The following is a 24,313-nucleotide window of genomic DNA, read 5'->3' as shown; positions in this document are numbered from 1 at the left end:
AAAAGCCGAACGCAGCTGGCACAGGAGAGAGTCTGTGATAGGGGGCATTTGTCCGGGCCGTGTCTCAGAGCTGCCGCAGCTTAAAGGGGGCCTGACGCGGCTCCAGGTGCTGCTGGACAGGGCCGAGCACCCTGGGATCCCAGGGATCAGCCGCGGCCCGATGGTCGGGAAGGGCAGGAGGGCTGGTGGCCTCACTTCTTCCTTGTCAGAGGAATGTGTTTGCACAGCAGACTTGAGGCCTGTCTCCGGTGGTGGGTCCCTGCACCTTGTGAGAGCACAGAGAGCTAAAGGCACCGTTGGTGTTCTCTGCAGGGTACAGGATGCCTTTGTACAGCCACAAGTGGCTCTAGTGCTCTTCCCTGCCCCTGCAGAAGGCCACAGAGAACCAAACACTTCTCAGGGAAAAGATTTTAAGGCAGCCTAGGAGCAAACAGGGAGCCTGTGCCTAAGAGTTAAATTTCTGTGTGTTCCCTCAGTCAAGGCACACAGTGAGTGCTGGGCACTCAGGGCAGATCTGGGCTTTGGGCTCTCCCCTGTACTGGTGCGGATGTGTTTCCCTGGAGCACTGCCAGGTCTCTGGCCTCAGGAGCCCGCTTTTGCTACTTGTACAACTGGTTACCATGGTTTGCAGTGTCCTGCTCCTCCTCCCCCGTGCCAGAGAAGCTTTATGGCCGGCTGGCAGGGATCACAAGTGCCTGCACTGGGGTGCACTGCACAGCACAGCTGCAGGGCTGGGGCTGGCTGTGCTCCCTGCTCCTTTGTCAGGAACTAACCCTCCTCCTCTGTCACTCTGCGTAGGTGTGTATGCTTTGCTCAGTAGGATACCACCTGTTCTGCTGCCACCGCTCTGAGAAGACCAGCCGGCGCTGGATGGCACTGGATTACGCGGGCATTTCCATTGGGATCCTGGGCTGCTACGTGTCAGGCGTGTTCTACGCCTTCTACTGCAGTAATGTGAGTGGGGAGCAATGTCCTTGCAGGGCTTGGTTCCTGTGCTCTCACTGCAGTTTCTGGGCTGCAGGAAGGGGGTTCTGTGCAGGTGTCCAAAGAGAACAGGAGCGGGGAGCCAGGGATGGGAACTGGAACATGTCCCTCTAATCTGAGCAGAACTGTGCTGGCTGAAGAGACAGGAAAATGCATGCTTTCCTTTCCAGCTGTTGATTGCACAAGCCTCAGGAAAATATTTAAATTTCTCTCAAGGTAGGGAAACTTTACAGGTCCTACCTGTATCCAGTGCCCGAGGCTGGTCATGGGATGTGTCCCATCACAGGTACTTTATTCAAACAGTATTGCCCACGAGGTAGCTGCTGTGAGGCAGAAACAACCTTGTTTTCCCTCCTTCTAACAGAGGATGAGTAAATGAGTTCCCTCTCAAGGCCTGCCCTGGACATGGCTGTCCAGGAGCTGAGCTGGACAGGTGAGACACAGGTGTATTGAAAACATTTGGTGCAGGAAGTGCTTGGAATGAAGGATGTAGTGCCAGGTGCCCCCCAGGAGCAGTCCCCTCCCCTCAGTGCCAGCTGACAAGCACAGGGCCCTGCACTCAGACCCACAGCTGGTGCCCACAGCAGGGACAGGGTGAAGCACTGCTGTGCTCAGTCACTGAAACCTCCTGCCCAGAGCTGACTTCTTCATGCCACAAACTTGCCTTTGTTTCTTTGTGCCCTCAGTACTGGCGCCAGGTGTATTTGATCACTGTGCTGGCCATGATCCTGGCAGTGTTTTTTGCTCAGATCCACCCCAGTTACCTCACACAGCAGTGGCACAGGCTGCGCTCCATGATCTTCTGCTCCGTGTCTGGTTATGGAATCATTCCCACCATCCACTGGGTTTGGCTCAATGGAGGCGTTGGGGCATCCATTGTACAGGTAAACAAAAAAAAAAAGGAAATAAGATTCCCTTTTGCTTTTCATTTGCCATCTTCCTTGAGTTCTCTTACACTTGGGAAAAAATGGGGAAGCAGGAGGAGTTACAATTCCTCTAAGGACAGAATTCTTTTGGTCAATACGATCCAAATGGGAACACTGAGAACTGTGTTGAGAGGGGATAGACAGCTTGGGAAGTTTCATTGTGCTGTGCTGCCCTAAAGCTGCACGGTGGGAAGGAGAGCAGGATCTACCTGTGTCTGTGCCTGAGCACGGAGCACCCTATGTGGGCAGACCACACCCTCACCAGGGCCTGGGGCAGGAGCTGAGGTGCCTGTGGAGCAGGATTGAGCCTGTCAGGCTGCAGGAGTGCTTAGGGCTGGCCATCTCCACAGCTCCAGAGGGCAACCAGGAGACATTGGGATGATTACCTGTCTCCTCCTCTGTTCCCTAGGATAGCAGCAGAAATCTGCATTTCCCTGCTCAGCCCTCTGTCTCCTACACAATCCTCCTCTAACAGCTCTTTCATGTTACTATTTTCCTGTTTGTTTCACTCCTTGGAATTACATTGTGACAGCAGCAGCCCAGTACAGCCAAAGGCAGTCTGGCGTGCCCCGGTGTGAACCACCCTGAAATCAGTACAGTTAGCCAGTAACACCTGATGGTGCTGAAAGAAACATTTCCTTTTCATAGTGAGCACAAACTGCACACACCTGGGCTGACCTGGATGGATGGCTGTCCATGGGGTGAGGGTTCAGCCAGGTCCAGAGCTGCTGTGGAATGTGGCAGAGCACCACTTGGAAATAGATGTGGCCTTTATACAGGACATTTCACACTGGCCCTCTAAAAATCATCAGTAGCAGTTGTGCCCCCACACTTCCCCTTCTGGCTTCCCCTGGGATAGCAGGATCATGTCTAGGGTACACATTCTGTTTCCATACTTCAGGAAAAGGGCCCACTTTTGGCAACAAAACATTCTGCTAACAAGATGCACCTGGTGGCTGAGTTGCTGGTTGTTGATCCCCCACTGTGAGCAGTCCTGTGTGCAGCTGCTGTGGTCCCAGCCTAAGTGGGATGTGCAGTGCAGTGTCCCTCACCCTGGCTGCTCTGTGCAGGCTCAGGGGAGTGGCAGGTGACCTTGCACAGACACATGCTGTGCCTGCTGAACAGAGAATTTTGCATGTAGAAGCAAGAGGCTGGAATAAAAGAGGTTTCTTTCCACTCAGGCTTTCCCAGAGTTTGGCATGTGTGTCCCCATTGGATTTGTGCATAGCTAACAAAGGCAGGGAAGGAAGATTCGGTGCTGTCATGCCTTTTCCTTTTTTATCTTTAGGGACATTTTTTTCTGGTTTTGCCTTCTAACAGAATAGGAGAGCTTGCTTTTCTTTTGCAGGAGTTTGCTCCGCGGGTATTTGTCATGTACTTCATCGCTGCTGTAGCTTTTCTCTTCTATATTTCCAAAGTTCCAGAAAGATACTTCCCAGGTAGGAAATTCTCTTCTGGCTGTTTTCTTTTCTGCAGTTAAGCTTCCTACAGTGTCACAGTCCTTGCTGTGGGTTCTGAACTTCCTGGGAGAGAACAGGCTGACCATGTTCCCCATGGCATGTTCCCATATAGAGTAAAAGAGTGGGAAGAGGCAGACAACTTCCATCAAGTTCGTTAAAGAACTTTCCCTGTTACCACTGAAGGGCAGGGTGTGGCGGAGCTCTGCAGGAGACTGATTGCTGATTGCACTGCACAGTGTGGAATTGTGGTGGAATTTAACAGCTGAACTCCATGTCCCTGTTCTCCCCAGGCCAGCTGAACTACCTCGGCTCGAGCCACCAAGTGTGGCACATCCTGGCAGTGGTGATGCTGTACTGGTGGCACCAGTCCACAGTGTACATCATGCAGTACCGACACAGCAAGCCCTGCCCCGAGTACAGCGCAGACCTGTGAGCCAAGGTACGGCTGCTGCCATTCTCGGGGAACAGGATAGTCCAACCACAGGCTTTGGGAATGCTGGCCTGAACCTCAGGTCGCTGTCCCAGACTGGGTCCTGACTGGTGTCAATAAAAAGCAGGGATGTGATTCCAGCCACTCTGCTCACCTCTGCTGCTGCATTGGACGAGGGTCTGGGGGAGCTGCTGTGCCCTTGAGCAGTTTTAGAGCAGGCTGGACTTAGTCCTGCCAGATCCCTTCCAGCTCTGTGTCACAATCTGAGTAGTCTCAAACCATCATCAGTACTTGTCCTTAAGTAGCATCTTCCTCAGGCTTTTGTCAGGTTTTCAGTCTGCTTAGCATTGATCTGGATGTTGTGGAAATCAGATGAGTTGTCAGTTACATGTGCACAGTGATTTAACTCGTTTCCCTGCTCTGTTTCAGAGGCAGCATGAGAGGATTGGTGAGACTGGGGGCCTCACGTGAAGAGCTGTGCTATCAAGGACTGAGGCAGTTCCTTTGCTGACTCCTGGTCTGTTACCCCCTTGCTGGGACAGAGTGTTACTGCAAGCTTTGATAAACACAGCAGCACTGCCTGGGTTGGAGGAGCATTTCCTTCTCAGCCAGTTCCTGCCCTGCAGTCAAGCACCAAACAGCTCCTCCTGGAGCAGGACAGCAGGAGGCTGAGCTCACTCGGCACACAGATCCCAGCAGGATGTTTTGTTGCTTGGCAGACATGAATGGCTTAGCCAAGGGTACTCAGGCCTGGACACCAGGTTTTCAGCTGGTGTGCACAGTTAGGAGAATACTCCTGGCAGCATGCCTGTAAAATTGGAGGAACTGTGGGAGCTGGTCCTGGATCCAAACCACAGCCCTGTGGGTGGTGCATCCTTCAGCCTTTGCGGGGAAGATGTATTACACTTCAGCATTGGCACAGGAACTGGAATGACTGAATGGCAGCATGAACTGGAATTCAGTGGATTTCTGTCCTGCTCTGGATGATCTCTTTCCCAGTCCCTGGGAGATAACATGATGTCCTGCACACCTAGATCTTCATTGCAGATCTTAAAAATAGCCTGCCCCAAGGAGGGGCATAGTTGTGCCATTGCTTGAAGAAATTTCTCTAGATCCCTTCAGTAATCTGGAATCAGTATTCCAGAATATTCCAGGAGTAGCACTAAGGCTGCATGTCCATGTCTGTTGTTGTTTTGCAATCAGGGAACCTGCTGGGGCTGCAGATTCCTGACTTTCAGCCTTTCCCTATGTGCAGGATGATACTGCACTCACACACACTGCTGTCCAAAATGACTTGCTTTCACAATCCTGCCACTGTGCCAAGGCTGCTTGGAGTTTCAGGATGTGTTGCAGAACCTTCCCTTATGAAATGAACACCAGGGAGCCATGGAATACACTGGTTATTGCACAGCTGCTGCCCAGCACCATTAAGCTCCAGGGGTGCCAGTCTTCCAAACAGCATCGAAATCCTTCGGACTTCTGAGTTAGAGGCAAGGATGCTAAGTGGCTACATCCTTGTGGAGAGGGCTTCCCCCAATGCACTGGGAGAGGCTGGCTCTGTGCAGTGACTACCCCAGGGCAGGCAGGCTCTGTTGGTTGCCCAAAGCTGCCTCCCTCGGGCCTAAGGCAGAGGAGCAGGACTTGGTTTCTGGTCAGGGCGTGCCAAGGAGACATGGTATGGAGGTGGAAACTTACAGACAGGCACCTGCACTCCTCAGGCAGAGAGAAGGCAGGATGGGAACTCCTCCTGCTGTGCTGGACAGGGATGCTGTCTGTGTCAGAGGGTGGTTTTGGTGCTTTTCTGTTGGTCTTTTTTAACTCCAGAAACAATTATTGGCAAAACGGACTGTGCATTAATGATTCAGCTCCCAGAGCTTTCAGCCTTTCAGTGTAAACACTGATTTTTTTATGATTTTTTAACTTGACAGCCAAGCAAGTTTCAAGTGCACTAATTACTACTACTGAAGCCTGAAAAGGAACTTGCAAGTGTAAAAGTCTGTTTCCAGTGTTATGTGTACAGTAATACCCCAATAATGTGTCTGTAATATTACTGACTTGAGCATTTGCTAATGTATTTTTATAATGGAAACCCTTAACTTCTCCAGCAGTTTTCATCAGATAAGGAAACTGATTGCCAAGCTGTGCATTTTTACCTGACACAATTTATCAAGCTGCATGATGATCTTTGATGTACATACTGAACTTACAAATAAATCCAAGTTCATTGGCTTTTTCCTTGAAGTAACATTATTCCTGCAGCTCATGCAGCAAAACAATTGATGTCAATGGCTCAGCCACGGAACTTGTGCCACAGACAGGGATTTTTGAGGGAGACTCCCTAGTTGAATTTGCTGATGAACTCATCTTTTCAGCCTACTACCAGTACTCTTTATTAACGGAGTCCTGCTGCTGCTGTTTTATCTGTTCTTGACCATTTCCATTCTTACTTCAGCTCACCCGAGAATAAAATCAATACAAGGAGCATCCAAACAACCTGCTCCAGTAAACAACTGCAGGAAGGGGCTCACACCACTTTATAGTTCTGTCCAGAAGTGCAGAGCTCAGTCCAGTGCCATTGGGACCCATACATGACCCTTCTGCAGAAAGGCTGTAAAGAGTAACACTGAACCAAAGGATTTTCAACCAGTTGGACACAGCAGGATGATCGAGCAGCAAGTACAATTAGTTAAAACAGTTTTATGAGAGTCACAGGTACATGACAGCTGCAAAAATCACTGAGCAGCAGCAGCGCTTATAAAAAGTAAATGAAAGCCTACACAGAAATACTTCACCATGCAGTGTTGAAGAGACCTGAAAAGGCACTTTTACCAGGTTCCTTTATTTAACAACTCCAAGGGTTTTATGATATACATCAGCTTCACAAAAAAAGTTAAAAGTTCTGGCTTTAGTAGTACACAAAAAAGCTTTAGAAACTCCAAGTCTAACAAGAAATGGAAGTGTAGTTCAGGCAAGTGCACTTAAAAGCTGAATGCCAGCAATTTTAAAACAGTTTTTATGCTCTTTAATAGTAGGTGATGCCTCAGTCACAACTTTACCATACACACCATCTCCTTGTTTTCCTTTCAAAATAAGCCCTATGGAACAGTAGCACAGCAGCCACCCTTGATGCTTAACTCATATTCACTCAAGTCACAAACATGACTGTGGCTGCTGGGTTACCAACACCACAGCAACTCCAAGGGGTACGTGATGTGTGCAAGCATGTGTATATTTTATATATACTCCTTAGATATATAAAAATACACCATATAGTATAAAAAATTCCAGATAAATTTTTTCTCACAGTAGCAAATATATCAACTTATTTTCACAGTACTTGGTTTTTTTACTAACTGGGACACCCAGAATGATTATAAGCTTTTTCCTCCAACACTGGTGCTCACAGAGCCCCCCACCACAGCATTAATTACACACCTAAGGGCTCTTTGAGTCCACAGGCAAACACAACTACCTGGTTTTTCCTTCCATCACCACAACCACTTAAAAGAGGTTGTGCTTCTTAGCACTTTGGGGCAGACACTCTCTCCAGCAGCTCATCCTACAAGGCCTGTGCTTCAGTCCCTCAGCATGCAGAGGGAGAAGCTGTAAAAACCCATCGGGATTTCTGTCTGGAAGGGAAGTGTCAACCCCTTACCTTGCCCTCTTGCTACCACAGGCAGCATGTACGTGACTACTGCAAAAAGGCCTTTCCTGATTTCTACTAAGGTCACGTTGCACTCCACACACCCTGAAAAAAGGCAAAGGATACCCCATTCCCTGACAGTCACACATTTCACCTCCTTTCAATAGTGGATAGTGGCTGAAAACAACCCCAAGCTTGGGTTCAGTCGTGTATAAACTACATACCAGGAAAAGTCAGCTTAGCAGGGTGCACCGATCTCACATCAACCACGAGAAAGAATAAAATAACTAACTCTAAAGAAAAAAAGTGAAATTTAATCAAAAACCTGATTGGTGTCTCGAGTGTGAAGAACCAGGTTTGTTAAGGCCATTAGGAGGCAAATATCGTGGGCCATAACTCATGCCAGCTCTAGAGTCAGTGGGGTCTGCAGCTTGCCTGTGCCTTGTCTCTCCCTCCAGCTTGGCTGTGCTGCAGTGTAAGTGCATAGAGACCCTCTGCCCAAGCCCCCTGCAGCCCTCCTCAGCCTGGAGCCCCGGGGTAAACCAACAGTACTGAACACATTTCCTATCTGTAATTTACCTGATGGCTTCTGCCCACACTGGGTCTGCTGGTGCTCACCCTCCTCCCTGCATGTACAACAGCCCCCACCTCTCCTCCTGGGCCCTGGAGCCAAGCCCCAGGGCCATGTGCATTGTTAACCCTTCCTACTGGGAAGACAGCAACAGCCTGGCTTTGGTGAGGACCAGCCACACTTAGGACCACAGTTTTCATCTCGCTTTGAGTCCACCTCACTGCCACATTTGTCATCTTGCTCCAAGGGCTTTTCGGGCAGGTAACAGCTCTGAAAGACATTGAGAAGGGCAGCTCATAAGCATGCACAGAGATTAAAAAAAGGGAAAAGGACTGTTAACCTGAGTGTCAGAAATGCTACAAAAATTGGCATGTGCTTCTTGCAGCCTTTGGCACCAAACAGGTGAGAAGAGCAGTAATAAAGCTTGGAAAGTCCTGTGTTGAAACATTTCTACTCAATCTCCTAAGGGCTTAACTCCTAAGCCTAGAAAAGGCACACTGAAGCAGGCACAGCTGGAATATCCCACTTAGACCCTGTGAGAAATGAAACTGAGGAAGGTGAAGGTACACCATCACTATGAGCTATGTTAAGATTCCAGAGCTAAGGAAAGCAATGACACATACATCCCAGGGGGCATTTTATTCGACTGATCCCAAAAGAGTCTTGCGATTTGTTTTCAGTGTGTTTTCAGTGAATATTGAAAGGGACCAAATGCTCCCATCACCTCCTGAATATCCAGCAGGAGGCATCAGGGGGAAAAAAGCTCACAACCCTGAATATTTCACTTCGCTTGTGACAGTGGGGCACGTGAGAACCCCCGGCCACAAACAGGGATGTCCCCCATGTGCAAACACCCAGCTACCCACTCCTCAGCCTCCAGTGGAGCAGGACAGAAAGGTGGGACAAGCTGAGGAGCCACCCCTCCTTCCGTGTCCCCGTGAGGACAGCCATGGAACTCAGGCTGGGCTGTCCCGAGGGGCATTGTCTCTGCACACACCAGCACCTCCCACACCACAGGAAGCACACACTGTGCTAGGCAGTGGTCACACCTCCTGCCATCACCCGAGGCGCCGCACGGCGCTCCTGGGCAGCAGGACAGGGCTCCTTCCTGAAAGGCTCCGAGGGGTGAAACGCAGCTCAGTGGTCCAGCAGCCAGCAGCTCCTGCTGGAACACAGCCGAGGCAGGAAGTGTCTCCAAAGCTCAGTGCATTTAGCGACCCTTAAAAGAGCATCAGGTTACAGTCATTTCATAAAACTATTGTAAAAAAACAACAGAGAGGACACATTTTCTTTTCAATCAAAATCCAAGAGGAAAACAGACACAAATCCCAAGGTGTAATCAAACCAATCCAATGGTTGTACCTCACAGTCAACTCCACAAGTCATCTGAAGCACTCCATGTGCCCAAGGACAGCCCCTCTTCCAGTGTGCTGAGGAGTCTCCCAAAGTGCTGCAATCCCAGCCATGTCACTGCTGGTTCACACCCCCACACATTCTCACAGATCAGTCAATCACCTGCTTCTTTAGTTTTGACTCTACAATTCCAGTTTGCTACTTTACATTAATGGCACTTACTATTAAAAAATAATTCAAAATTGACCATTTAGGCACATTAAAAAAAAATCTGCCTTTCATCTCTGCAGCTGCATAGATGTCTGCAAGGTCCCAAGCCATAGCTGTGCTCTGGAATTCTGGGCAACAGCCCCTTGAGGATGTGGCTGCTTTATTTTTATGATTAATAAAGGTAGTTTTCACCTAGGAAGCAAAGACTTGGCTATTTCCAGCACATAATCTGGATATCAGTATGTCTTGGTTCTTAGGTCTGCAGAGACACGAAGAAGCACTGCAGTTCATCAGCCTCCTGTATGTGGGAAGCATTTTCCATGTGCTCCCCGCCTCTTCCACTCCAACGGGGCACATGGCACAGGGATGGAAAGGCAAGACCAAAGTGCACAAACAACAGTATGTCCCAGGGCCCCAAGTCAGTGACAGGGATTCATATCCAATTCCTCATTACATTCTGGGAGCCATCTGCCATAAGGAAACAACACTTCTGATTTTTTTCCTCTTTTTCTCAAAAAGATCCAAATCAGAATTAGCCATTATTTGCAACTCCACCACACATGCAGGCCACTGCCTCCTCACCCTGAACAAGCTGTACAACCCAGGCCCCTGGCATTTCAACCACGTAAATGACTCCACTAAACCTTTACTAAGGGACTTGGAGAGGTATAGTGGGGGGAACCCACTGGAAGCCTCTACTGTTTAGAAGGGAACGGAGCTGCTCCAAAGGGATCTAACTCCAGTGCCTGCTGTGGTTGGCTCTGTGTGCTCTGCACCACCAGCTCTGTGAAGGGCACAGCACCAAAGTCATCTGTTTTCAGCCCGTCCCCGCTGTGAACAGCGCCATGCAAGGAACTCTGCCTGGGCCTGCCAGCCACGACGACTGTGCCGTGGTCCCCGCGGCTATCCCCAAAGCCCTGGTGCTGGGCATGGCGCATCAGCTCTGGCGGGTGGAAGGGTTTGGCGCCGAAGGGATCCAGCAGCGCCTCGTCCGGCTGCAGCGGGTTGGCTCGATCCTTGCTGTCGGTCAGGGCCACGCTGATGTTCTCCTTGGAGTCCGAGATGGTCAGGAACTCGTTGCTGCTCTGCGAGTCCCTGCGGCCGGCCTTCCTGTGCCGGCGGGCACGCTCCGGGGTGCGGTAGCTGGGTTTCAGCCCCTTCTTGGCGCTGGTGGGGGTGCCGTGGTGGCGCTTCCCATTGTTCTTGGGCACCTCCTGCTTCATGCGCCTCTGGCGGGAAGACAGCTTCTGCAGGTTGCGCTGCTGCTTCACCTTCTGCTGCTGGCCACCTGTGATCTCCTCAAAAGGAACCAGCCCAAACAGGTCCTGCCTGCTCCCAGCAGACTTGGGGACGAGGGATGGCTGAAATGGGGTGCAACCAAAGATATCCACGCTCCGTGGAGAGCTGGGGGAGAGCAGAGGCTCCATCCCTGACCCCTGCCCATCTCGCTGCGGCGCCTTTTTACTGAAAGGAGCTTTGATGAAAACATCAAAGTCATCCTGCTCTTGGCTTAGGCTGGGAAAAGCCACCTGAGAAGAAACATCTTTGTCCACTTTCTCTCTTGCCTGAGGCTGCAGTGTGAAAAAGGGCACAGCTCCAAACACATCAAATTCTTGGCCAGAGTTAATCAGAGTGCTTGGCACCTCAGGCGGGGACCTAGGCACTGAACTGGGCTCTGTGATTTCACTGCTGCTCACACCATCTCTGAACCGAGTGCCCAGGAGCCCTTCCACACATTTTTGCTTGGTTCGGTCACAATCAGAATCAGAGCTCTGCTTTTCTTCCTCCTCTTCTTCCACCTCTTCCTCAGAATCCATGAGCAGAGGTCGGTGGCCCAAATTCTCTGGTTCTGTATCATTGTCATCATTGAAGTCCCCATTCTCTCCATGCAAGACTTCTTCATCCTCCTGTTCTTCTTCTTCCTCACTGCTCTTGGGAGAAGGAGGATCTGATTCAAAATCACTCTCTGACTCCTCACCACCTTTTGTCACATGTCCCTCTGCACTTTTCCTCCCTGTCCGGGGATCTCTAAATGCATGGCTCAGTTTTCCAGCCTTTGCTGGGGTCCCTAAGTTATTTCCTTGATTGCTGGCTGAGTTATCCACTTGTTTTCCAGGGGAACCTGCGGGTCCAAAGAAAAAAGCAAATGAAAACTTGAAACATAGAAAGGCAAAACTTTCTCCACACACTCCACAGCCACACACTCCAGGAGCTGATGCAAACATATATCCTGTAGTTAGGGAGGGAAACAAGTTAAAAATTTCATCTGACATTTCAAACAACACACGTACAATCAACAGACAGAGCTGCCAGCTTGACTTCTAAAGCACAAGGTGCCTGGACATACAGTACCAGTATTTGGGGGGCACACAGAAGGGGCCAATGGACACAACGATCTCTAGAGACAGCTTTTCAAACCCAGTCATTACGCATCCACTCTCCTCCAGGGAAACAGGAGGCAGCAGGATTTCCACACTAATTTTCTGGTTTTTCTTTTTAAGCAGACAAGCTATTTTTTGATGTGCTTCTGCTTTGATAGTCTGCTCTGACAAACAATGCTCTAGTCAGGAGAGCAGCTCCTTCTAACTTCTGCAGAAACTGAGGCACAAAAGCTCTTGATTTTCCTCAAGTTTGAGACCAATGCTTTCTGCTTTGTGCCTAAATGCAACTTGTCAGCTCAGCTTCTTTATGGCAAGGAAATCTATATCTACTTGTTTCCCTCTGCCAGCTTTCTCCCTACTAGTCACTGACAACTAGAACTGAAAGAACAATTCATGATGAGTCTTTTGTGGTGTGGTTGCCTTGGGAACACTGGAAGCAGTAAAAATTTTGCAGCAGTACAAAAAAGAGATGGCAAGAGCAGGCAGAGCAGGGGAGGCTGCACAGTGGCAGTGGCACCACTCCCCAGAGCAGGGGAGGCTGCACAGTGGCAGTGGCACCACTCCCCAGAGCAGGGGAGGCTGCACAGTGGCAGTGGCACCACTCCCCAGAGCAGGGGAGGCTGCACAGTGGCAGTGGCACGGCTCTCATCACTAAGCACACCCAGAAAATCCAAACACTCAAGTCTCTACTAGGTGAAGAACACTTGCCCTTGCAATGTCCTCTTGGCCACAGACAGGGTGCATAATGTCAGATGCAATGCCAGCAACAGCAGCAAAAATTCACCTCCTGGCAGGCCCAGAGCACTGCCCACAGCCTGGGTGCCCAAAAGCTGTGTGCCACTGCCCAGAGAGGCTGTCGGGCACCCTGGCACTGGGGACAAGCTTCTCACGTCTCCAGCACCCGACAGCAGCTGGGGCCAGGGCTGCTCCTGCAGAAGCAGCTATTAGAGAACTCTACCCAGAGCACTGCACTGCACCCCTGACCTCACCCAAACAAAACTGATGTCTTCCACTTAGGGCTTTGTTACACAAACACTGACATTTTAACCCACACCATGTGTTCGAAGGATGGAAAACGCCAGGGATGGCTACAGGCATCCGCTACTTCTCCAAAAATCATCTTCATCCAGAATCCACCTCATAACTCTTGTTCTTGCAATATACCAAATATTTTCTCAGCTAATTCCTTCTTTCACAGAGAAACTAGTGTGCAACTTCTAGGTCAAGTCAGAATCTTTACTTTCTATGCTCCAGTTTTACAAGAGCCATTTCCTCCATTTTTAAGGGGAATTAACAGCAATTTCCTCATCCATCAGCTTCCTCACTCCTTTGCAGCTACACTTAAAATAATCAAAATTCAGCAGTAATACAATTTATGTAAGGATTTAAAACCAAGATGACCAGAATGACTAAAACCATCAGGTGATTAGGGCTTTGAGCTGTTTCTTCTTGCCTTCTAGTGTCAGATTGCTTCTTATCGACTGTAATTTTAAATGCTACATATTTGCTTTACCCACTAAATTAGAATCTGGATTATTCTGCTGCTTACTTTAGATTTCCCCAAGGTACAGCCTTCACATTGCACTAAATAACCCACCCAGCCTCCAAATCCTGCTGTTTTCAATATTTACTGGAACATTAATGTTAGCATAAATGCAAATAGATTTAAAAGAAGAAAAAGGGACTACTTCTAGGTTAGATGTTAATACCACATCCACAACAAAAGGCCCAGACCTTTTGTCTGTGTCCATATCCACAAGAGTTTACAGTCCCACGGAATAGTTAGACCTTTGCACTTCATCTCAATATGCAGTAAACAACCAATACAGCTTTTTTTTTTCAATGAAGAACTGAATCACAGTGTTACCTAATACACCTGACTTCCCAGCAGGTTTAAGTATTATTGGTGAAGTGCTGCCACAGTCAGAGACCCTAGAAACCAGACTGAAACAGGCACTGACGAGACAGAGGACAACCCCTCCCCCGAGCAGCTGAGCTGCCCGAGGGCTGTGTGAGGCACACAGGGTGCAGCTCCCAGCCCCAGAGCTCTCCAGACAGACAGCACAGCAAAGAGGACATTTCCCACAGCACACTCCATGCACAGGCACCTCAGCTGCTCCAGCATCCCAACACACCCACCTGCTACTCACAACTGCAATTCTTGCTGGCAACACACAGCAAATCATCTTGGGAATTGGGCATCAAGACAACCCAGCCTTTCACCCTAAGGTTTCCTCTCTTCAGTCTAACAAGCACAACCCCCAGAGGAACTCTGATGAAGCCGGGAACAACTGACCGAGCCATCCCTCTTGCTGGAGACATGCATCCACAGCAACACAGAAGCCAGCTGCTTTCCTCCTATACTTGGAGCTCTGAACCTCTCTTCAAGGAAATGCTGAGCACCTTCTTGGCTGACAGAGGCAGACACAGGGGAAGTTCTTGAATAGCAATGAGAAGTTTGATGTACCTGTTGATTTTTACTTTGCCCACAGCAGTGTGTCCTGGCTCTGGTCAGCTCTGTGGGCTCTTGCTCCACTGAGGGCAATGCCATGGCACACTGGACATAGCACACACCAGAATGAGGCAGTCCACAGGAAAGGGCAGCCTTAGGTGCAGGTTTGTAAACATCTGTCCCTGCACATGAGAAAGCATGGTCCAAAATAGCTTAATTTTAAGGCCACTCAAAGACACAGCAAGAAGACTTTTTCCTGTTCTAACAGCACCACAGCACAGTCAATAACTGCATCTCAGCTCAGTGGTTTCTGAAGAAGGCTTCCAAATTTCTACCTCTTCAACTGAGATTGCTCCTTGTCCAGTCTCCTTGCGGGAGTTAACAACGTGACTTGGTTATTGCAGCACAAATCCAGTGTCTAGGTATTAAGTACAGACTGAGAATTACCCAACAGTGAGTACAAACTCAAAGCCCCCACTAGGAGTTCACTATTATCAGAGTTGCAGAGCCAGCAGGTATGACCCTACATGGACCACTGTCACCTGGAAAGCAGGTGGCACACAGATGACGCTGTGAACAGCAACTGCTCCTGATATGTGGGTTTGAAGAGAACTGTACTCCAAAGAGGATTTCCAGAACAGTGATATCACTGCTCCCACACTGGAATGTGTCAGGAGAGAACAAGTATCTTCCTTTATCCTTCTGTGTGTGCTGAGGATAGAAACAACCAGAGCCACCTGCTCCAAGCAGAAACTACTCTAAGATGCTCATCTAGCACACTTCTAGCCCTACCTGGCCAACTCTGAGGGAACAAACCACCTCTGCACCCACCTTTGCAGCTGCAGTGGTCTCATGTTAATCCCAGGAACAGGGATCAAACTGCATCAGACAAGAACCAAAACCAATCCAAACAAACAAAAATAACCTCACTAGAACTACCATATTTTAAACCAAGATAGAAAACCAAACTATTCCTACGCTACAGTTGCCCCTGTTTCACTGCTAATGAAATCAGCAAATGAAACAGAACTACACACAAGCAATCCCCCAAAAGGGAAAAGCTCCTGCTTAATGACCATTGGATGCTCTGGCCAAACAGATCTCCAGGCTCAAGTGTTGTGTCACATTGATTTCATGCAATCTTGTCAGGCTACACCACTGCAGAGACATTCAGATACACATTTATACAGCACTCCTGCACACTGGGGGCAACATCTGTTTGCAATGTGCTGCTCAGATTACCACACTTCTAATCAGGTTTCCAGCTTGTAGGGAACAATTGTTCTTGCCTCAAATGTGAGCCAGGTGGAACATCTTTAATCATATAAGAAGATCCCAATCTTCAAGGAAATTTTCTGTTCCGATGTTCTTTTTCGAGACACAGGATTATAAGAGGATGAATTCCCTCTAACAACTGCAGTAATTACATGCCTTCTGCTGGTTCTTCTTTTTAGGGTATCGTGGGGGTAGCCCAAGAGTGGGGCATAAGAGCTTTAAGCTCCCTTGGAATTGGGAACATACTGCCACCATCATTTCATAACAATTTGCCACATGTCAGCCCAAGGATTAGCGGCAGGTTGCAACTAAATCTGCACCAGTTCTCTGACAACAGCCAGGGCAGCAGCTGCTCAACACTGTAATGGATTTACACATCTTACCACCTCTATTTTCAAGAGCAACAAAAATGGAAGAATACCACGCTTGTGCCTGGCACTATTGCTGACATGTTTTTAAATACTTATTCCAGAGATTAATGAGCAATGTAAAAAAATAGTGCAACGTGCCCATGACTGCTGCAAGATTTGAAAAATCTTGAAAAAAAACCCAGTAAATAGTTTTGGAGAGAAAAGGCAGACCCTTGGCAGAACTCAGACATACCATTTATACTTTGGATAGGTAAACAATTTCAGGTTACTTTGGAAGGGGTATCTAGAATAGCTGAAGTTTTAGATGATCTTGATACAGGGAAATATCCTGAACCTGCAATCAGCAAGCACTATGAATAACTGAAACCACAGCCAAGAAGGTACAGAATAACATCAGTGAAGCTTTCAATGAGTACAGATATTGACAAGAATGTACTCTGCCAAGTTACCTAAACCTGAAACACTTTACAACACCCAGATCACTGCACATGGGGCTGGGCACCTTTAAACCATCAACATCAGTTGCCAAAAAAACATGAACTATTGCCATGAGAGTTTTTCAAGTTCTAAAAGCAGTTCAAGTCTTTTTTGCTTCTTCTGGTCTGGTATTATTAATTTCTTCTTAAGTTCTGTGTCTCACTGAAAGGCCCAGACTGCACAGTGGTCCCAGGGCTCCACAGCCGCGGTACAGAACTTGCAGAGGTTTGAAACCCTGTTGGAAACAGTACACAAAAAACCACTAAATGAATCATCATCCCCCATGTCTGCTCCTACTAGGACATCACACGTCCGCTGTGATGCTGCGCACATCCAGCAGCACCTACTGCAGCAGGGCATTCCCAGGGATTGTCCAAGGCTCCAGATGACTCCCATGGCACTGCATCTGGCACACAGCCAGCTGGTTTGCTGCAAGATCCACAGAGCTGGGACAACACAGGCCACACCACACAGCCCCTCCTATTCCAAGGCAGACACCTGCAGCCACCATTGGAAGACACCACCAGGTTGCCAAGTGTGGGAAGTCTGGAAGTCAGAAGGAAGCTGCTACAGAACTGCACTTGCTTTTATTCAGTCTCTGCACAGAGAACAGGCCTGCAGTGGCTCAGAAGGGGTTACCAGAGAGACACAAAAACCAAGTGACTTAATCACATCTACAGCACACACAATCTGTACAACATTCAGCACAACTGTTAATGAGATGACCTGAACCAGAACCCCATCCTGAGATCCAAGGCGACAGCTCACGGAGATTCTTCCACAGGAGCCAAATGCCTGAAACAGCTTCAGGCAACACTGCCCAACATCTCCACTTATCACACAGCACATCCATGAAACTTGGAGTGTTAGCTCAATTCTTGTGTTCCTTCTGGGAGTTGCAGTATTAAGTTGAGGGAAGCAAAAGGCCATCCTAGCCCAGCTTCATCCCACAAATCATTAGTGTGAATAAATGCAAGATGGCCAAAGGCACCAAGTACAGCTCACCAGCCAGCTGTACTATATTCATGACATTTCCTTCTCACATTTGAGAGTACATCAAAGCATCTTTCTCCCAAGCTTCTGAAACACTTGATAATAACAAAGGGGATTACAACACAAGCTGGTTAACACACTTGAATCAAACACTTCCATTCCAAAATGCTGGCCACAGATGATGTTTTTCCACTGTCACCATACAGTTCAGAGATTCCAGAACCAAGACCTGTTTTCCACATGTGAAGTGCTTAAGTGCCCCAGTGCTGGCCATTTAATTCTCTCTTTCATTAAGAAGTTAGCAATGGAGGGTGTGTTTCTATCAGATCAAGCACTGGAATTCTTTCCCAGGCCAAGTTTATTTTCCAGTCATCTCAGGTCTCAAGGCACTACTATTGTCCACAATAATTCAGGCATAAAGTAGTGTGTGTAGCAAGTTTACTTGTGAGAATACTTTTAGTAGGATACACACCAAGGGTGAGAGACACCAAGAGCTTCCACAGTGGTTCCCTATTCCCCAAACTAAGAGGAACCCAACACCTGTTAGCTCATCTCAAGCCCTTTCCCTCTGTGCACACCAAGGGACAGAAGTGTTGTCGCTGGCTCTCCATTGCCACTGGACAAAAATAAGCACAGAAGGTCTAACAGACAAGCAGCTACAGTCCATCCAGTTGCAGGCTTCTTCTCCTGGTGACCCTTGCATCAGTGCCAGCCTGAAATGCACTCTCAGCTCCACAGGAAATACCCCAAGTCACAGCAGCCCACAGACTTCCCCAGCGATGGTCAAAGGCTTCCAGTTCCAGCCTCTGCTGCTCCTTTGCCTCACCTTCCCAGACAGAGGTGAACATACCTGGTGACACCTGCTCAGCCAGATTACCAGCAGTTGATGTTGGTGGGTCCAAAGATGACACAACATTCACCATCTTGCTGCTCTCTCCCAGGAGGTGACCCGAGTCAGTTAATTACGGAGTGAAGACTGCTTTCAGCAGAGAACTCTTGGGCCTCCAAAACAGGAGTGATCCTCTGGGTGACTCTACTCAGCCACAGCCCACACCCACCATTTATACATCAGACCTATGCCAGAGCAAGGAAAACCAAGCAGAAAAAAACCCAACCTTTGAGATGGAACTGTGGCCACTACAGTAGAACACAACTTCAGTAAGAACTGTCACTCTTCAAGAAAGTCAGTTTTATTTACTTTAAAGACCCCATGTTTATAAGGTCACCATTTCAATTCAACAAGTCAGAATTCAGTGGCCAGAGCCCTGGGCAAACAGTGTTGCACAATTCCCATTTGGCCCGAGACACATTAACATAAGGAAATGAAACTTGTGCTTGAACAAGATCCCAGAGTCTCTCTTGCAAACATGGGAATTGCACTCAAGGTATTAATCCTCTGTTCCACTTGCCAAGCAATCACCTGCCCTTGGATGCCCTGAGAAAGGGACACAGGTGGTTTACTGCTCAGTTACACGTTCCACAATCACAAGGAACAGAATCAGAAAGAACAAATCAGAAAGAACATGTCACACAACAGTGTTAAGTACAAGCAGAAATCAAAATATCAGGGAGGGACATTTGTCAAGTTGGCCCCAGAAAGCCCTCAGCTAGAAATTAAATACATCCAAATCAACAGCTTTCTACATTTCTTATCTGTCTTGAAACTCCTCTTTTCAAGACATTACCAAGAATAGTTCAGTGGAGAACATAAACAAGCTTTTAGAAGATCAATATTAACATTTAAATATTTTTCCTACCTGATTTGTTTACTAAGCGCAACTCACAGTTAACACATAATTAACAGTACCTTTCTTGAAACCAAGCCAATATTCAGTCTTGTTTAAATGCCAGTAAAAAGTCCACAGGAAAAAAGGCTATAGAAAAGTGCACAATTTTTTTCCAGTGGCACAGCTAACATTATACAACCAGCTCAACATGTCTCAAACAGCCTGGTTTTTCAGTTGTGACTGAATTTCAGGGGATTTTTCCGCCTCTTAATAGAAGCAACTTTTTTTTTTTTTTTCAGTGTGTCAAGAATTAGAGCTTGGATTCCAAGCAACAAAAATAAAGCACATGAAAAAACACAGTGAAGACATTTGTTACAATCTAAAGCTATATTATAACCATCTAAAAAAGGCAGCCAACAATCAAATGCACTTCCAGGATGGCAGGTGAGGAAGGCAATACAATAACCTCTGGACACAAGGGTATGAATACAAAGTACCTGATGGCCCCCATCTTAAATAGAGTTTAAGCTATTTTCTGTTTGTTTTGCATGTGAATTCAGGTTTACCTCTAAGTCAAAGCAACCTCTGGAATGAAGATGCTAGAGAAACCTTTCCCAATAGCACCTGCAGAGCAAACCCTTCTTCATTAAATGGCTTTCACATGGCACTGAACTACTGACCATGAACAAGGTGACAGAAAGCAAACTTGTCCTGAGAGAGCAAAACACCAGCACAAGCTAAGAACACAGTCCTACAGCAAGGAGAATGAATGCAGGTCCAGGGACAGGAGCAGCCACAGGCACAGGGATTTTCACCAAAGGCTCTGCAGAAGACAAGAGCATTACCCTGCCCACCCTTCACCACGTGGAGCACCAGAGCCCTTATGAGCACTTGCAGCCCTACCAGAGCATCTCCAAGAATGCAGGACCAAAGTGAAAGAAAACACAGATACTACCTTAGGTTGACCCCAGCTGATTTATTTTAAGGCATGTTACCTGAGCTTTTGAAGTTCCATAAGAACAGTCTGTACATGTTATACTAAGGCACCTTTATCACATAAGAATTCACAACAAAACCCAAGTGGCTCCAGAAGTGACTGATCCTCCTTTTACCATTCAACCACCACACAGGCTTTGCTTTGTCAAAGGTACCAAAATAAATACTAAAGTGCTGATCAACCAAATGTTAAAACTGTTGCTTAAGTTGCAGGGTGATGCAGTTTCCCACTCACAATGCCCACATAACACATTATTTTTACTTCCATTCAAGGTAAACATAGTCAAAGCTGAACTGAAAAGCAACAATGAATGCCCACCCTCCCCATGTACAGACAATGTAAAATGTTTGCATTTGACTCAACTTGTACCAAAACTGTGCATTAAATGCATAGAAGCTCACTGTCTTCACTTGGCTGGACAACTGAACTACAGAAACAGTGTGAGTCAGAAGCAGACTACAGGGAAGTAACAAAATTTGGCCTTAGCAAGCAATTTCCCTTCAGCAAAAGCCCTTGTGGTTCTGCCCAGGTGATGCCCACTGCTCTGGCTCAAGAGAACCACACCCTATGCAGTTGGTCCCAAAGCTCCACAGGCACCAGGAGCTGGATGCACAGGTGATTTTAATTGGAGGTAATGAACACACCAACACATCCCTTCAACCCAAGTGCTGTCAGGAGGCAGCAGAGCCCTTGGCCATTCTTTGGTCACTGAACCACTGTGCATACTTCAGCAGATACATACACCTAGAGGTGTGTATGCATACAGCTACGAGGTAATCATGTCACAGATGGAACTTGCCTTGCTGAGAAATGAAAGGAACAGAACCAAAGGGATCTTCAGCAGTACTTGTCTGTGGAGCAGCATGTGGCTCCACACTCTTATCTGAAGATGCTCTCCTGTCCACCAGCCTGTCTGTAAAAAACAAAATGGAACAGAACAAAAAAAAATAAAGTAAAATAAAATAAAAAGGGAAGGACTTACACCTATGTAAAGCTATGCACTGTACAGGGTGAGGGAGGAGTATCTTGTATGCTTGTAAGAAGCACAGCTCCTGCCTGCACAGCTGGTCTGGGTAGCTCCTTCCTACTGCAAGGAGACAGGCAGAGTGCCTGAGAGGCTCTGCACCCACACCTGTCTCTGGCAGGAGTATCAGGGTGATCCCAAGCCTTTGTGCAATGCTATGGAAGATGGGCTAGTGGTTCTTTCTCAGCAAGGAAGCAGACTCACTTTCTTGGCTCCCAATTCTGCACAGATGATTAAGTGGTTATAGGGGCTGTTTAAGAAATCTACTTCTTCACAGTGCTGTCAGAAACGCAGCCTCAGATGTCACTTCTGGCCCATCACTAACCCATGATCACAGCAACACCAACAACAGAGAAACAACAAGAGCCAGGAGCTCCAAGCTGCCACTCTGTGTCACAGCTCTCCACAAAGGTGCTTGGTTCACAAATCCATCCAACTGCACATTACCTCTTACTGCAACCAGCACCATTGTACTAGGAAAACCCTCACCAAGTATAAGCAATGTGTTCTGTCCTGGGAACTGGATCCCCTTTTATGAGACAAGTGATTAATCACCCCAGCAGTACCCATCACTGCACACACTGACATTAAGCCCCTCAACACATGAAATCTGATGGTAATGCCAGCCTGACAAATTGTGGCAACATCTTCATCCTCTGACAAAGGCTTTACATATTTACTTAGGTGTTACTGTCATAAACATGCAAGCTTTAAAAGTATTTGTCAGATTTAGAATGATCTTTAATTTACGCATAAAGCATCAGCTCAACAATACAAACTAGGCTTCTGAGAAGAGAAAGAAAGGATTCGTGTTTTGAACACTAGTGAGCACCAACAACTTATACACCACTGTATGTGAGTTATAAAGTGCAGAACAGCAGCTGGCTTTAGTAAAAGAAAAAAAGAACCACTGATCAAATCTGCATCCACAATTCTCTTTTCTCCAGATGGCAAAGAAGTTACTTAGTACTCAACAGCCTTTTTCCCACATAGGAGATAACCTACACCTAAAGAGAACTCGGTCTTCAACCTTAATGCATATCTAAGGAACTTCCACTAAGTCTCACATGGTTAGAAACAATTTTATAGATACAAGACTTAATTTTACAATGAATCTCCTGATCTCCCATTATTCCAGCCAAGTCTGAGAAAGCACCAGTAGACAACATGGAGCATAATTATTCCTGCTTTGATTGCAGCAAAGGCATTAACACTGCCAAGTATGTCCACATGATCTTTGGCACAACACTCTCGGTAACAAAAAGCCAGGTTAAAAGGTTTCTGAAGGCTGCGACGTGTGTACCTGCATGCACAGCCAGACACAAACCAGCAGTGCTCCCCCCTCCCGAGGGACACCAAGCCCCAGGAGCTCAGAGCAGCTGCAAGGCAGCCCATCCCTACAGACAAGGCTGCCATCTAGTGTGCTGCTGGCAAGGGAGTGACTCGGGGTTATTTCTGCATTTTCTCTATGTGAGCAACTAAAATCCCTAATGCTGGTTACTACTGAGCAGAGCTGTGCTGTTGGGTTTGGTTTACTTTTCAGATACAGCATATCAGGTGTGTTATCACACTCAGCTCTCTTTTGCACTGAATTAACTTGAAGAGCTGAGCCCAAAATGTACCTTCTTTGGTCCTTGCATTTGTTCAAAACTTGTGGCTTAACCAAATCAATCTCATCCAACTTGTATAAGCAGTGCCAGCAGTCCTGAATTCAGAATACAGATTCTGAAAGTGGGTGGCCTTGTGCTGACCTTTGGTACAAAATGACCTGCTCCAGATTCACAAGTGCAAAAAACTAAGGGCCACATTTGGAAGGAGCTTGCTTACAGATATTCTATTCTACTACTGAATCCAATCCTTAACTTGGACTTGGAAGGAATGCTAAGTTTCAGCTAGTACATAAGGCATTTTTCCCAGCTACCAGAGACACATTTGACTGTAAAATGTGTGCAGGCTACATTCTCAACTCAAAAACAGGAATCTGATTCAATCCACACAGGATACAAGGCAAAACTAACAACCAGAGTCTCACAAACAAACCCACCCCAGTCACTTTCCTAAAGGATTAATGGGTAAAGTGCACATCCAATAGGAAAAACACTCAACTGAAGGCAAAGGTATTTTTTCCAGTTACTCAAAAATCAACTTTACTGTACTTTTAATTGCAAGAAACTTGCTGATAGACATCCAAGCATATACAATCTGTTTTTTAACATTGGCACATCTTCCAAGTCCCACTAATAAATCTGATGTCAACAAAGCCAGTTATAGGAAGAGCAACTAACAAGCATGTGTTCAGCAATTAAGAACAGAAGGTAATTCCAAGTAAAAACCATGGAGATAACTGACTTCACAAGGAAAAAGTTTATTCAACTATTGCCATATTAGTACAATAAACCAGCCCTTACATGTAGCCACTCAAAAAGGACAGTACAAAACATTAACATAATGTAATATATCAATTTTCTTTCAGGCATTTTCAAAGGACATATCAGACCCACACAATCTTCTGCTCTGGTGTGCAAGAAAAAAGCTGGAAAGGAATAAAGCAAGCAGCCAAAATTCTCTTCCCATCTGACAACATACCTCTGCTGTTGAGAGCCTCTTGGCAATGCAGGTGACACAAGCAGTGTAGAAGAGCTAAGATACTATCATTTTTGCAGTAATTGAGCCAGTAACTACCAGTTTCAGACGGTGAGTTCCTATTGCACGTGTTTTCAAAAAGGAAAAGGAAAGGAAGACAGGCCCAACCGCGCCCTCAAATGCTCAGAAAGAAGGTTCTGTACACAGCCTGCACGGTCCTTGGACAGGTAAGTGCTGGAACTGCTGAGCAACCACAGAGCCCTCATTTACTGGGAAGCAAAGTAAGCCTTCAAGCGTCCCTTACTTGATCTTAGCAGGTCAAACTCTCTGTCCAGCAGCTCCTCCTCTGTCAACTTGGAAAAATTGTCCTCTCCAAATGGGTTCCACCCTGACATATCAGGTGGGTTACTGATGTTCTGCTTGGGGTAACTGGCAATTGCTTCAGCATCAGGAATG

At 47.2% G+C, this 24,313-nt stretch overlaps 2 protein-coding genes across 2 annotated transcripts in view; one reads left to right on the top strand and one right to left on the bottom strand.

Moving 5' to 3' along the window:
• The first annotated feature begins 614 nt into the window (after positions 1–614).
• Positions 615–6,034, top strand: PAQR3 (progestin and adipoQ receptor family member 3). The gene is made up of 5 exons (XM_031066502.1): positions 615–954; positions 1,671–1,868; positions 3,259–3,349; positions 3,661–3,809; positions 4,230–6,034. Exons 1-4 carry the CDS (start codon positions 805–807, stop codon positions 3,801–3,803), a joined length of 582 nt encoding a protein of 193 aa, XP_030922362.1. The 5' UTR covers positions 615–804; the 3' UTR covers positions 3,804–3,809; positions 4,230–6,034.
• A 567-nt stretch (positions 6,035–6,601) lies between these two features.
• Positions 6,602–24,313, bottom strand: part of BMP2K (BMP2 inducible kinase) — a 34,797-nt gene continuing 17,085 nt past the window's right edge. The window contains exons 15-17 of the mRNA XM_031066370.1: positions 24,162–24,313; positions 21,050–21,163; positions 6,602–11,699 (exon numbers count right to left, since the gene is read on the bottom strand). The exon at positions 24,162–24,313 is cut by the window's right edge and continues 51 nt beyond it. Coding sequence (XP_030922230.1) covers positions 10,273–11,699; positions 21,050–21,163; positions 24,162–24,313 — 1,693 coding nt within the window. The 3' untranslated portion in view covers positions 6,602–10,272. The remainder of the gene's footprint in view (positions 11,700–21,049; positions 21,164–24,161) is intronic.

This window comes from Geospiza fortis, unplaced genomic scaffold (genome assembly GCF_000277835.1).
Source record: "Geospiza fortis unplaced genomic scaffold, GeoFor_1.0 scaffold11, whole genome shotgun sequence".
NCBI lineage: Eukaryota > Metazoa > Chordata > Aves > Passeriformes > Thraupidae > Geospiza > Geospiza fortis.
This window is presented reverse-complemented; position numbering and strand designations above follow the sequence as displayed.

What these genes read in the sequence shown, in the direction of transcription:
- PAQR3 (XM_031066502.1), top strand. Translation starts at nt 805, where the DNA reads ATGCTTTGCTCAGTAGGATACCACCTGTTCTGCTGCCACCGCTCTGAG. An exon ending in TTGGGGCATCCATTGTACAG is followed by an intron (nt 1,869 to 3,258) that starts GTAAACAAAAAA and finishes TTTCTTTTGCAG; the next exon opens with GAGTTTGCTCCGCGGGTATT. An exon ending in TCCAGAAAGATACTTCCCAG is followed by an intron (nt 3,350 to 3,660) that starts GTAGGAAATTCT and finishes TGTTCTCCCCAG; the next exon opens with GCCAGCTGAACTACCTCGGC.